At 37.8% G+C, this 15,163-nt stretch overlaps 1 protein-coding gene across 1 annotated transcript in view; it reads right to left on the bottom strand.

Annotated features, from left to right (window-relative positions):
- Window positions 1–5,447: 5,447 nt before the first annotated feature.
- Window positions 5,448–15,163, bottom strand: part of gucy2ca (guanylate cyclase 2Ca) — a gene marked incomplete in the record, with an annotated part of 30,682 nt that continues 20,966 nt past the window's right edge. Inside the window, 12 exon segments of the mRNA XM_014012907.1 lie at window positions 5,448–7,041; window positions 8,704–8,780; window positions 8,866–8,960; window positions 9,058–9,156; window positions 9,309–9,483; window positions 10,957–11,149; window positions 11,264–11,422; window positions 13,349–13,440; window positions 13,547–13,635; window positions 13,787–13,924; window positions 14,004–14,136; window positions 14,924–15,010. Of these exon segments, the coding sequence (XP_013868361.1) occupies window positions 6,834–7,041; window positions 8,704–8,780; window positions 8,866–8,960; window positions 9,058–9,156; window positions 9,309–9,483; window positions 10,957–11,149; window positions 11,264–11,422; window positions 13,349–13,440; window positions 13,547–13,635; window positions 13,787–13,924; window positions 14,004–14,136; window positions 14,924–15,010 (1,545 nt within the window).

The raw sequence follows: 15,163 nt of genomic DNA, 5'->3' as shown, positions 1-15,163 counted from the left end.
AGAGGAGGCGGTCTTAAGAAAAGCGTCACCGCCCCAGCTTCTCGCCTATTGGCCGAGGTCTATTTAAACTAGACCTCGGCCAATAGGCTAAATAATTGATGTAATTGATTTAATGGCACAATAATATATTTGTCAAACTTCTTTTTGACCCTATAATTTATTTTAATACGCCAGTTATATATTTATACATTTATTTCCAATAATGATAGGTTTGGTCCTCCATACTATGGAGCCTATAATTTATTTTAATACGCCAGTTATATATTTATACATTTATTTCCAATAATGATAGGTTTGGTCCTCCATACACGCGACCCTGAAAGGAAGAAATGGGTATAGATAATGGATGGATTTTTTTTATTCATAAAATTATGATATAATAAAAATATTAATCGTAAATTTAATGAAAGGTAGCAGAAGAAGAAAATATCTTGTGAATTCTCAACCCTTTAGTCATCCATGGTTTGTCAACAATATTTCTTTTTGCATTTATGCTTTGCACACAATTCATTTCATATAGAGTTCTCAAAATATTCTATACAAAATRTATAGAGTGAAATGTACTCAATCAATGCAAATCTGCACATTAAAATATGCTCTGTATACTCTGGAGAGGCACTAATTATAAAATTACAATCTCAATCAATGCTAATGTCTTTGTGTGTGGGGGGTGGTTACACAAAAATGTCCACACAGTTATATAATATCAGTACAGGTATCAGAATTACTAGACTCAGTGCAGCACAAATTAAATCTGTTTAGACATGCATGCCCTCAGGAAACCAGCAGAGGGTGTTGCACTGAAGTTAGTACACAGCATGTTTCTTTTGCATTACATGTTTATTTTTCCTGATCATCTTTTACTTTGCTTTTTCTGCCAGTTTGYAACATGCTCCACAAAACTATTCAATCCRTCTTCACTGATAAATCCTCATGAAACACGTGTGCCTGTTACCTGTACAGACACGCTCAGACCTGATTACTACCAGACTTGCAGAATCAAAAAAAGCACTTGAAGATTTATTATCCACAAATACAGAAAACACAGTACAGTGGTGAACCATCCCAGGAGCAGCCAGCAGACCAAAGTGATGCGAAGAGGCATCCACTCATCCAGGAGGCCCCAGAACAGCATCAAAAGCAGTTCAGCAGGGCCCCTTTTTATCAAACCTCCTAGAGTGGAATTTTWGACTTAAATGTCGAAAAGATGATTGATAACTGACTTTTAGACTCAGCTTTTAGCTAAGAATTTTTTTTTACACTTAAGTCCATAACAGTATTTTTAAGAGTAACTCTAAGAAGTTTGATAAATATAGGCCCTGGTCAATGTTCAGGATTCAACACAAACACACAAAGGGAGACAAGGAAAAAATGGTTTTGATGTTGAGACTCAAGGTCAAAACCACAACAGAGCAAAAACACAAAAAATGGTTTCACATATGCAAAAAAAATTTTTTTTAATTAAATAAAAACATCTTGATGAGGGATTTTGCAAAAATAATCTGTAGAACTTGTGGAATATTTTTTGGATTTTGTGGTTTTTGTTGCATAAAAATAACAATATTACAAAAAACAGTCCAACATGGTGGAGGTAGTGTGATTGTCTGGGGCTGCTGTTGTTGAACTGACAATACACAAGTGTTGCATCAAGTTGGATTTGACAGCAGGATCCCACAGGAACAAAACGGATCAGGTATGCAGAAATGACCAGGTGTCATTAATGAAAAGAAACCAGGACAATAAGAGGAAAAAAGTAWGAGCGGATCATGTTCAGTGTGAGGAATGATGTGATGATGTTTGAGTTTTGATGTTGATAGCAACAGAACTTCATTCTTAAATTAATCCATTCATTGTAAATTAATTAGGATGCATGTAAAAAAAATAATTCAGTTGGTAAAAGATAAAAAGTCTGGGCTTCTCTGGTCAAGCTGCAGATGGATGGATGGATGGATGGATGGATGGATGGATGGATGGATGATGGAAAAAATAATATTTTGTTGTGTTAAACCTATGGAGGTTTTGATAAACAATACTGGGTTTGAAGTGCCAGTATATTTAAAAGTTTTTCAACTTGCTGCTACTGCTAACTGCTGTTGCCACTAACTACTGCTAGTTGTCAGTTCAATCAGATGTGACAAGCACAGAAATAAGAGAAATACAAGTGCACAGTCGACCTTGTGTCTGTTTCTCACGTTTGGGCTGACTATTAAGAACATGGGAAGTGTGCTCTCTTTTAGAGAAGGACGTTTGTCTATCAGTCCATGAACTTCAAAACATCTGAGTTGTGCAGCAGGACCATGATCCAACCAGCATTCATGCACAGTCACATGAATGACTCATCATGGGTAAAACCAATCAGCTTCAGGGGCGAAATTACCTTTTCATGTAGGGGTAATTTGCTTAAAAAGCTTTTCGCACTTAGTAAATAAAATCATTTTAAAACTATGTTTTACTCAGATTATCTGATATTAACTTTTGTTTAAAAGATCTGAAATGGAAGATATCTGGTAATACTTCCTCACAGTGCTGTAGATAGGACATGTTGTGTGTCTGCCCCTGGGGGACACATGTAGTGAGTCACTGTTTCCTATCAAATGGAGGAACTGAAACGTCTGTTGGACCGACTGCGTTTATTTCACTAATCCTCCCATCAAATGCCCCCTCTGTTTTCTTCTTTTTAATGTGTGTGATGTAAATATAAGTTCACAGGAGGGCATCACTAACACCCGACCTCTTCACTCACAGAGCTCCAGTCATGGCCAAGAAGAGATGTCCTGAGGGTCAGCACTGGGACAACCTCCTGAACACCTGTGGCCCCTGGCCTGTAAAACCTAAACCTCAGCCACCGACAGGTGAGTTTTATTGACCTGTTTTCTGTCTGTTTCCTTCCGTCAGATCTGTTAGAAACCTGATGTTTGCTCCTTGCAGAGCCGGTCCTGATGCTTGCGGACCGGCACCAACCCGCCGTGCTGATGCTGAGTCAGACTCTGTGGATCTGTGTGGTTCTGGTCACTCTGGGGTCCATTTTAGTTCTGATTCTTTGGTTTGTCATATTCAGAAGACAAACCAGAGCCGGCAGCAACCACGGTAAGAGCAGCTCTTAATGATTTATCCAGATTTTTGTTTATTTTTAGGTTTATGTAAAACCTATTAACAGAATTCCTATACTTTATTAGTCATTTGTTGAAATAAAAAACAAGCTATGATGTTTAAAAGCTTGGATTTGATTCCCCAAAATATGAACATATTTTTGATCATTGATTTGATTTAAGAAGTGATGCAGTTCTCAGTGAGTTGAGTTAGATGGTATTTTTAACAAGAAAAATAGATTATATTTWAACATTTATCTATAGGAGGTAAGCTTTACTCAAACTGATGATGAGATCTGAGAGTCGAGTGGAGGAAACASAGCCAGCAGGTGTTGAAGTGTGTCGTTCTTCACAGCAGAAACTCCACAGTTTCTGTTCTCTTCTTAGACGTCCCCTGGGAAGGTGCTGCTCTCCTACAGTCTATTCTGGGTTTAACATGAGCCTGTTGTCTCACACATGTAAAGTAACCCTTCCTTCTTTATTGTAAGATAAAAACCTGTTGTCTTGCATCCATGAATTTAGTTGAAGTTGAAATGAAAGCATTAAAATAAAACGTGTCTGATRTGAGGAGCAGCAGCTGCTGCTTTGTACAGCTTCAAAAACCTAAATCTGACATGAAACTTTCATGTGTAAATACATCAACACTAGAAAATACTAAAAACACGGCCAATACTGTAGCAACAAGTTAAAGTATATTTAAATATGACACAGTTAAGTACAATAAGATACACAGTACAATATTGTATGACACATTAAGACAGCACTATATTAGTGTGTGTGTGTGTGTGTGTATTTAAATATGACACAGTTAAGTACAATAAGATACACAGTACAATATTGTATGACACATTAAGACAGCACTATATTAGTGTGTGTGTGTGTGTGTGTGTGTGTGTGTGTGTGTGTGTGTGTGTGTGTGTGTGTGTNGTGTAGTATAATACAATATTATATACATTATGAAATGACATTATAGAGTGCAATATAATATGACACAATATGAAAAAATCCTATTTAATAGTACAGTGTAATGTTGTATGATTTGATACAGTGTGATATATTCTAGCACAGCATGGGACATTAAACTACTAGAACATGATACAATATCACGTAATACAATAAAAATATGTTGTAGATTACAGCTTAATACAATACAATACAATAAACAAAACATGTAACAAACTATGTTACAATACAGTTTATTTTAATGTCTTTTAAGGAAAATTGATATTTGGACATAGTGCTGTTCTGGCAACTGTCTACACAACTAAAAAGAAATAAACAAATAAAGAATATCCCTAGGGTATTAACCCTAAAGTAACCTCTCCCCTAAAATGCCTTGGGATCACTGTTAAGGAAGGAAACAGAAACAAGCATTTACAGAAAATACATTACAAAAACTCATAATAATAACAGTAATAATTATTATTATTGTTATCATTGCTTTGAATGCACTTTTTTCTTTTTAAACTGTCTGTAAGTAAAAAAAAAAAGCAGATTAAATTTTGGGGTTGATGAGATTTTCTTTAACAAAAAAATAACATTATAACAGTTATTGTCTTTAAAATGTCTCATAAAGTGTAGAGTGTTGGACTGTGGATGGGGACATCTTTTCCACTATGAATTAGCTCAGCGTTAGTGTAAACAATCCTTTGTGGCCATAAATAAATCTGTTTATTTTAGTGTAAAGTGCTGTGGCTGCAGACTATTTGTAWAATTTTATTTAATTTTATTTGTTATAAATTTGATATATCTGAACACTGAAAGCWGGTTTCTTTGTGTTGCAGAAGACCCGGGACCAGAACAAGACTTTCTTCAGAAAACAGAACCACCAAACAAATTTCCTTCGCGACACTCAGACATAAACTTGACTTGCCAGCACRGAGCAGAGGCCCCTTCACCATGTCACCAGTTGCACCCGGGGGGCCAAACCGAGCCACAGTGGGAGGACGGCTTTACCATCTGCAGGGGTCCAGCGTGCAGTGCTGCAGCGGACCACAGAGTGCCACTTCCTGCCACAGAGCTGGAAGGCACAGTGTTAGTCACAACCAAAACTCTGTGTTTATAATATCAGTCACACAACGGCCTCTCATCTTTATTCTAATACAAATATTGTTCTGGGAATYATTATTTTCTATAACAGGTAACTTAGCATTGTATAACACAACGTACAGTATGCTGAGTTTTCATCTTATCTGCCATGTTTTTATGGTTTTCACCAAATGAGAATTGTTTTCTACAACTGTACTGCTTTAATGCAACAAACTATAATTATCACACTGTGGCTTGTACATAAAAAGTTTGTTTTTTTTATGACAAATTCTTGTTAAAGATAAAAGAAAAAACACTTTAATTCTTGTTTCAAACATTATTTAATAAAACAAAAATCAATCACAAAAATATTTCACATGTTCTAAAAACAAAGTAGCATTTTTGTATATCATAAAAATCCATGCTGATTTATTAAATATAATTGTTCAATTTAAAGCTGAACAATAGAACTAAACATAGAATAGGTCTTCACTGTTTCTGATAGAGAGTTGTTGAAATGATGTAGGTTTGATACATTGATATTGTGTTATTACCGCGTAGTCATGGGAAAATAAAGACCACCCTCTTAATTCTACTGTTTTACAAATCAGGACATAAGAAAAATGATTTGATTCTAAAAATATTTAAATCAAACCTTGGGTGTCTTTTTTATTACCCTGACTGTGTTCTGTGGGGTAATAAATATGGAGATGAGTGAATTCCACAGTCTTGCAGCAGCTAAAGGTTATTTACATGGTAAATATTATTTTCTRAACTTTTCAGTCAATTAGTTTCCTGAATGATATAAAAGCAGGTCTGTTCGAAGTAAAGCATGGATTTTATAGCAGAAAAAAAGCAACAGCTCTATTTTCTGATATTCTCACATCAAATAAATTTAATAAATTTAGCACAAAAAGTAAGGAAATTAGTGCTTGGTAGAATATTTGTTGTAACAATGCTTCTTGGTAATAAATCTTACAGCGGGCACATGACTGGTAGCACCTGAATGTACCAGAAGCTCAAAACAAGTGACAATAAAACAACAAAATAAGCTGTTTGACAGAGAGGATTCTGCAGTTTTCATGTGTACAACCCACAGCTCTAMTGCTCATCCCACAGATGCATGTTTCTAAATGTCCAATGGARTAAGATTTATTACCAAGAAGCCTTGTTGCAACAAATAAATATCTACCAAACACTTATTGTCTTTCTTTTTGTGCTAGGTTTAATTTTGATGACAAGCGCAAACTAYAAATTGTGACAGAGCTTATAAAAAGTTTTACACTGGAAGACCACACTAAACTCAGTGTGACGCTGCTGCCTTATCAGCTAATAAAGCCTTCTTCCAGTCATATTTAATGTGAATAAAATGACATCCTCCTCTACAAACGTTCAAACAATAAAACCATCTGGTTGCAGGCTGACAGATGGAGGTGCTAAAGTTGGACCGTCCTTCCACTTCAACTTTGTTTCTAARATTTGAAAATTTATTCAACTGCGTGAATTTTTCAAAAGGTGTAAAYTTTAGGTGTCGGTTTTGGATAGGTGTGTGCAGAAACTGTAACCTSAGGGAAAGGATGCTCATAACTTTATCAGATCAGCTCTGCTGCTCCACTTTCTGCCAGCCTGTTTCTGAACAGAGCCAACCCAGAAGAACCCCCAGCCAGCAGAGCCGAGACAAAGATCAGCCTCAGCTCTGTGTCTTCTGTGCTGGCATCACAAGTAGGTGCTGGGGTTCTCGGTGACAGCCAGGTGGAAGTACTCTGGTGCACTTTCCCTCCGTAGGCYGCCATCAGTGTCTCGCCATCGGACTTTGGTGGACAGGGTCTTCCTCTTTATGAAGCCCTCTTTCCCGCCTTCACGTTTCTCCAGACTGGAAACAATCATTTCTGCCAGATCCTGCTGGAGCCGCTGGAAGTTTTCCCTGTGGACACATCATTACAAGARCACATCAGTCAGTTTTATTTCTTTAACACATTATAGATTGTGGAGGACTGAAACTGACAAAAAATGGCAGAAATATATTAATGGTACAATAAATAAATAAATAAATAAATAAATAAATAAATAAATAAATACAGTTAAAAAGCAACAATTAATTTAAAAACTGAGATTTTTAACTCGTTTTCTAATTTAATTGACCTTCATATTTACTTTTCCAGCTTAGCTCCAACAAATGATATACAGTATTTTAGCATATAATTTAAATTTGACTTTTTTAATATATATATCCAGTATATATTGTTATCAATATACAGGAAGGAGCAGGATCAATGTGCAGATCAATTGTGCATGCCGGCGCTACCTCAATTTAGTCAAACGTTTAAAGTTTAGTTTAAAACAAASGCACAGGTAAGTCTTTTTCTTGTATATCTTTAAAAACAGTAAAATTTAAATTATGTGCTAAAATATATAATTTGTTGGAACGAAGCAGGAAAAAAAATATGACTGTCAATTAAAATTTAATACCGTGAGGGAAAGTTCTCCTTTTGGTGCATTTATGTGAATTTATTTATTGGAACATTTATATATTTCTGCTATTATTTTTAATTGTCACTTTAAATCCTCCATATCAAACAACTGAAATTGACCAACAATTCAGTCAAACAAAACAAAAATTTTAAAAAAGACATAAAAAAATTTTACAGACACCAAAAATATACAGTAAAAATGGGTTTTACGCAGAGATTTTAAAGTTTTATCTCTTTCAAAATACTTTTATGACTAAGTTTAGATCTTGAAACATCTTAGAGAAACGGCTGGGTGTGTAGGTTTAAGGACAACATAAATCAGGCATGGAAAGACCATTTAAAATTTAAAAACAAGCTGTAAAATGTTAAATTTGTCCTGACTCAAACAGAAAACCAGCAAGGTGAAGCTAGGACCCGACCTACTGCATTTGTTCCTGTTTTTAGCACTTATTAAAAGACGAGCTGCTGTGTTCTGGAGATGATTTATCTAAACTAACATACAGAGTGTTACAGTAGTAGGCCAAGCAAGAGGTAATAAAAGCATGAATCACTTTTTCCATGGCTTTGATAGTTGTGGCTTCGCCTTCATGAGGAGCCTTAACTGGAAAAAGCCTGATGTGACAACATTGTGTCAAGGCACAAATATGCACATTTTTATCACAGTTTGAGCCTATCACAGCTTCACATGGATTCTAATGTGCACAACATTCATACTTGCATGGATGAAATATATGCTTTCCTAGCTTTGAAAGTATGGGGCACCAAGTGTGAAATAAAATGTTTAAAAATGTCACCAACATTATTTAGCTCATACTAACAGCATTGTTGTGCCATCCCAAAAAGCACTAAAACAGCAAATCCAGTCTGGAGTGAAAATTTTGTGAAGTTAATTAAAATCATATTTTTTTCAAGGTAAACTTGAGATTGGTCTTTAGTTTAAGAACCTATCTTTTCCCCATTAGAGACAGAACAACAGCTTGAACACAACAGCTCATTGAAAGGGACAAGTTGATCAGAGTAACAACAGTTGGACCGTGAGGGTTAAAATATTTTCATATGAAAAGCCCTCAGAAATCTAATCAACACATTAGGGGTAAATATGAGACGTTACTCACGCTGTCGGAGGTGAAGGCAGGTTGTATTTTGCCCCCGTTACTCCTGTTAACCAGTACGTCATCTCTTTCCCTTTTCCCTGTGAATGACATAAAATCATAAAGTTTGCCTGTGACGTTTAACTCTCGACTGGATGAGCAGTAACATAAATACATCAAAGCCACCTTCAGGTACGTCTCTCCCCTTCTGCTAAACTCAAACTTGCAATCTGTCCTCTGCAGGATGTTGATGGTTGGCTGGCTCACATGGATCCTCAGAGCTGGAAGACAAAGACACAAATAGTTGTTTATTCTGAGGAGGTGTTTTTTTTTTTTTTTTTTCATTTTGTTGACAGTTTTAGATGGTGTCTCTCTTACGCAGGCCTGTGGACTCCATGCGTGATGCCGTGTTGACTGTATCTCCAAAGAGACAGTATCGAGGCATCTTGTTTCCAACCACCCCGGCTGCACACGGACCTGAACACAAACACAACTGGATGAAATCTTAATGATCATTGGGATTCAACAATTATTGTTTAAAATTAGAAACTTCTGTCTTCATTCATCCCTTGTTGTCATCATTGTAAACTTACATTTTTAAAAGTTTTTCAATCAGGAGTATTTTGTACCTGAATGCACCCCGATACGTATCCACAGAGGAATCCCTGGCAGGTGCTGCAGTTCAAAGGTCCCCACAAAGGACAGGATGTCCAGGGCCATGTGGGCGATGTCCACTGCGTGCCTATTACCGTTTCGTTTGGGTAAACCTGACACAACCATGTAGGCATCACCTATTGTTTCAACCTGAGGTGAAATGAGAAACAGATATTCAGCAAACATTAAAATGAAATTTACGTAAGTCTAATTCTGAACTTGGTGTCCAAAAAAGTTTAGATTAAAATATAACACAAATCCTTTAAAGTGGCATTCTTTAGGAAAATAATGGACGATTATCTTACATAATATATAGTAGATAACTTTTTGAAGAATCTCAGTTTAGAGAGACCGATTAGTTTTAACCAGATAAATGAGCTAATGGCTAGTCTGAGTAGGGCCAAGAATGAAGTGAATTACTGCTGACTTAAAACAAACAAAACAATCACAATGGTTTATGCAAATGTCTTTATGTAAACCAGGACTATCAACCTTGAGTTAAACAGTTATTCTAGCAGATATACAGTAGTATGATACTCCTGCAGGAAATGCTAAAGCTAGCTGCTTCTGCTTTATTTTTTTAATAATCACAGATCCCTTGCAAATATCCATGTACTAAGAAGTGGATGGTGGTATAAAGGTTTATAAAATGGCATCTGCATGAACTGCAGTGACATTTTAAAAGCAATCCAGTTTCTCTGCACAAAACAGAACTTGTTGGACTCTGTCAGGACATGAAGGATGAAGCAGTGTGTTGATTGATGCTTCAGAGCTTCTTTCGCTCTTATAAGGATTGTTGGTGGTGGTGACGAAGAAAATGAGTGGGATGCCTCMTTTTCTTATAGTTGTTTCTGCACTTCTAGGGGTGATAGTGGGGACAGGAACTAGGTGTTCGTCCTGTAACAGGTGGGTTGCCTGTTCAAAACCTCTGCCCTGTTCATCTCAGTCATTGGGTCCTCGGGCGAAACAATTCCTGGTGGGAGGTAGTCAAAGGGATCTGGTGGCGCCGGTGGATGGCAGCCTTACCTCTGTCTGTCTTCCCCAGGGCGGCTGTGGCTACAATGTAGCTTACCTCCATTAGTGTGTATAAATGGGTGAATGTGTGTATGAATGTGTTAATAACTGAAATGTGTGGCACTTTGGAGTCCTTGGAATTAATAAAGCGCTTTACATTTGCGTATTTTCTCAAAGTTAAACACAAATCGTATAAGTTAATTACAACTGGTCCTTTGKGGGCAACAATAATGCCCATGTGGTGAAGACAAGTTTGACGTCTCTGACCTAGGAGAAACTGGAAGGTATTGCTAAAATGARGGTTTCCCTTCTGGACCTGTTGTCTCTGCAGCCCGACCACATAACGTCCTAASATGGATGGAATTCCTTTTGTTTTTGGCCTCGCTCAGATTAGCCTTTATCTGGTCAAGCCAGTCAGCTTTAAACTCTGTATCTCCAAATGTTGTTCATAAAGCTATCTACAACCGCCAAGAYATTTATTGTTCAAAACTTTTACACAGAACACCTCTWACAAATATCTGAACTACTGCAACCAGAAAGAGAGCTGAATCCTTCTGCCCGTWGCTGCTCTGCTTCTCAGACATCACTCCTTAGATGATGCTAAACTACCTTATACACATCGTGATGGTCCAGAATGCTGTCAAAGTTCTTGTAGATCTCGTTCAGCATGTCTACCACCTCCATGGGGGTGCTGTAGTGACAGAGGGTGGTGAAGCCCACAATGTCGCTGAAATAGATGGTCACCTCCTCGAACAGCTCGGGCTCCACTCTGCCTGTCTCCTTCAGAGAACGCACCACAGGCCTGAGGAAATGCCAAAAWAYATTTTGTCATGAGATGCACTGCGAATAAGCTGCTAAATTATTCCTTCTAAATCATWTATAAGTACAAWATGTTGCTGTCAGGAGATAARCATACCCAGGCAACAGCATGAAGTTGAGACGATCTGCTCTGTCCCTCTCAGCTTTGTACAGAGCCGTCCTCTCCTCCACCAGACGCTCCAGAGTTCTGGARTACATCTGCAGACGACGGATCAGGTTGTCCATGTAGGTCTCAGTAGCCTGATTGTGCAAGTTACTGTAAGGAGCCAAAGATTTCAAAAAGTAGATAAAATTAAAAATAATCTTTCATTACAATAATAATAAGAATAATAACGTATTTTATTTGTTAGCGACTTTCAAGACACCCAAGGACATTTCACAACATTAAAAACATAATATTAACAATGAAATGGCTATAAAAACAGTAAAATCAAAATGAAAATAACTTCAAAAATTRAAGTGAGAAGGCTRACTTGAACAGAAGAGTTTTGAGTTGTGTTTTGAAAGTAAGAAGAGAGTCGCTGTTACGGATGTCAGAAGGAAGAGTGTTCCAGAGTTGGGGAGCAGAGTGAGAGAAGGCGCTGGTTCCCATAGTGCTGAGGCGGACAAGAGGCACGTTGAGGTGGATGGAAGAGGAAGAACGGAGGCAGTGTGAGTGGGTGGTGATGTGTAAGAGATCAGACAGATAAGGAGAGGCGAGGTTGTGGATGGCCTTGTATGTGTAACAGGATTTTAAATTGAATTCTGAAGAAGACTGGAAGCCAGTGAAGTTGTTGTAAAACTGAGGTGATGTGGTAAAATGAGGTCATTTTGGTGATGATGCGGGCAGCTGAATTTTGAACCATTTGAAGTTTACTGAGTGATTTTTGAGGCAGACCAAAGAGGAGAGAGTTACAGTAATCGATTGGAGAAATGACCAGACTATGGACCAGGAAGAAAGCAGAGTGCGGGGAAAGGGGTGGACGGAGTCTACTGATGTTCTGAAGGTGGAAATATGCAGACCGGATAATATTATTGATGTGAGAGTGAAAAGAGAGAGTGTTGTCAAGAATGACATCTGGACTCTTGACCTGAGGGGAGGGAGAAACCAAGTAGGAATGGTGAGGGAGAAACTGTTAACTTTAGATAAGGTAGATTTAGTGCCAATTATGAATAGAAACTCCGTTTAATCACTGTTTAATTTAAGGAAGTTAGATGTGAACCAAGATTTTATTTCAGCTAAACAGGAAGTGAGGGAGGAAGGCGGGAGTGAAGAATTGGGTGCAGTGGATAAGAAGAGCTGGGTGTCATCAGCAAAACAATGAAAGTGGATGTTAAATTTATGGAAGATACAGGTGCTGGTCATAAAATTAGAATATCATGAAAAAGTAGATTTATTTCAGTAATTCCATTTAAAAAGTGAAACTTGTATATTATATTCATACATTACATACAAACTCATATATNGGAGCAGAGTGAGAGAAGGCGCTGGTTCCCATAGTGCTGAGGCGGACAAGAGGCATGTTGAGCAGACTATGGGCCAGGAAGAAAGCAGAGTGAAGGGGAAAGGGGTGGACGGAGTCTACTGATGTTCTCAAGGTGGAAATATGCAGACCGGATAATATTATTGATGTGAGAGTGAAAAGAGAGAGTGCTGTCAAGAACAACATCTGGACTCTTGACCTGAGGGGAGGGAGAAACCAAGGAGCTGTGAATGGTGAGGGAGAAACTGTTAACTTTAGATAAGGTGGATTTAGTGCCAATTATAAATAGAAACTCTGTTTAATCACTGTTTAATTTAAGGAAGTTAGATGTGAACCAAGATTTTATTTCAGCTAAACAGGAAGTGAGGGAGGAAGGTGGGAGTGAAGAATTGGGTGCAGTGGATAAGAAGAGCCGGGTGTCATCGGCAAAACAATGAAAGTGGATGTTAAATTTATGGAAGATATTGCCATGAGGGAGAAGATGATGAAAAGAAGGGGCCCCAGGACCGAGCCCTGGGGCACACCTGCAGTCACAGGGAAGGAGTGGGATCTGAATGATTTAAATTGGATGAACTGAGTGTGACCAAAGAGATAACAAAAATATTCACTAAATCAATTGTGGTCCCAGAGAGCAGTGCAGTTCTTGTGTATTCTATAGTCAGGCATGTACTGTGCTTTTTAATCATTTAACATAGTAAYGAAAGAATGTGTCGAAGCACCTGAAAATCTTTCCAAGCGATAACTCAATTCGCTTGAAATCCGGCCTTCGTTCGGGGTCTTCATCCCAGCAGTTCTTTATCAGAATGTACAGCTTTGTGCACAAGATAAAAAAGGTATTATTTAACATAAATAACTACACAACATGAAGTCAGTGAGTAATGATGTGTGTGTGTGTGTGTGGGGGGGGGSGGGGGTACCTCAATCTCTCTATCTGATGCACTTTCAAAGTTCAGATCAGGTCTGAAGAAGGTGTTGTCTCGTGGAAACTGCACTCGGTACATTTTCTCTGAGAGATTTCAGAACAGTCAGCTTAAAAAGGAGTTACTGGACTGTGTTTCAATAAAACACTTTAATGAAATAAAAATAAAMATTTCTCACCAACAGGACCAATTGGGTTTTTACCTTTAGTTGTTAGTAACTTTRTAACGCCGGCCTACCTGTAGTATTAGAGCAGTATTGTGTGTAAAACGCTGTTTGCCTCAAAACAATCTCATGAGCGATGATGCCGTAGCTGTAAACGTCCCCTTTCTGGGACACGCCTTCTTTACGAAGATGCTCCGGGGCCGTCCACACATCTGAGAGGAGAAGAAAAGCTGAGTGTCTGACCATCTCAGATCTATAATGAACCTCAATGATGACCAGGCCCAGTCCCACCTCTGCCTGGCCTCAGAATGGTGTGGCAACCGAAGTCAGTGATCTTGACCACCATGCGGTTGTCGAGAACACAGTTGGTGGACTTGAGGCGACCGTGGACCTGAATATTACTGGAGTGGAGGTACGACATGCCCTGTTGACAATACACAGAGGAAAGTACTGTAAAAGTTGCACTTTACCTTATCACTRTTATATCTAAAGTGTCTCATTTTTATTGTGAAAATGCAAAAATTCTAATAAAAGTACTGAAGAAATTCAAAGATATATTATCTTGCAAAAAGGAATTAATGACCCTAACATTCCTTAAGAAATGCATTACACCCATCTCCTTTTGTGCCAAAGTTTTGAACAAAGATTTTGTTTAATCTGTTAAAACTAAAACTGTGTTGGGAATGACTCTCAGTCACTACCATGACAAATAGCTGTAGAAATGACTGAACTGGAGCCTTTTTGTGTTTGCTAAAGTCAATTAGCCTTGGCAGCCATCTTGAACTTGTTAATACTGCATCCAAAAAGTTTAAAAGTTCTACCAAAAGGTACCTTTATACAAAAATATTTTTGCATTATCTAATAGTGCCCAGAGAATGTGTTGTTGATGACTCCCAACAACTACCACACCAAATTTTAGCTCAATATCTGTAAAACTGACTGAGTTATTGTCATTGCTTAGCTTTGGAAGCTGTCTTGAATCAGAAGTTTATCATTTGTAGATGCATGWCTAATGAAGACTTTTTCAAAATAAAATAAAAACGATTCAGTGATTCATGAGATMATTTGCTGACATGCAAACATTCACGACACCAAAAACACACACACAGGAACACATCTACCAGGCTGCAGCTATGAAAGGTGAGCAATATATTAATCCATCAAGTGAAAGCGAGATTTTACTTTTAAAAAAAGTAACTTCTAAACAGTACCTTTGCGATGTCATACATGACTGATATCTTAAATTCCATGTCCATGAAGGTTTCATCAGGGTAGGATATCCTGTCAGTGAGAATGTGCTGAAAAAAAGAAGGAATGGATTTCATGTTTCATCACTTTATGACTGATTTCATGCTGTGTTATGGTCATGGAAAGATGGGGCATCTTATGATCACATATGTCACACATGTCACACATGGTGTGTGTGTGTGTGTGTGTGTGTGTGTGTGTGT

This window comes from Austrofundulus limnaeus, unplaced genomic scaffold (assembly GCF_001266775.1).
Source record: "Austrofundulus limnaeus strain Quisiro unplaced genomic scaffold, Austrofundulus_limnaeus-1.0 Scaffold96, whole genome shotgun sequence".
Lineage (NCBI taxonomy): Eukaryota > Metazoa > Chordata > Actinopteri > Cyprinodontiformes > Rivulidae > Austrofundulus > Austrofundulus limnaeus.
This window is presented reverse-complemented; position numbering and strand designations above follow the sequence as displayed.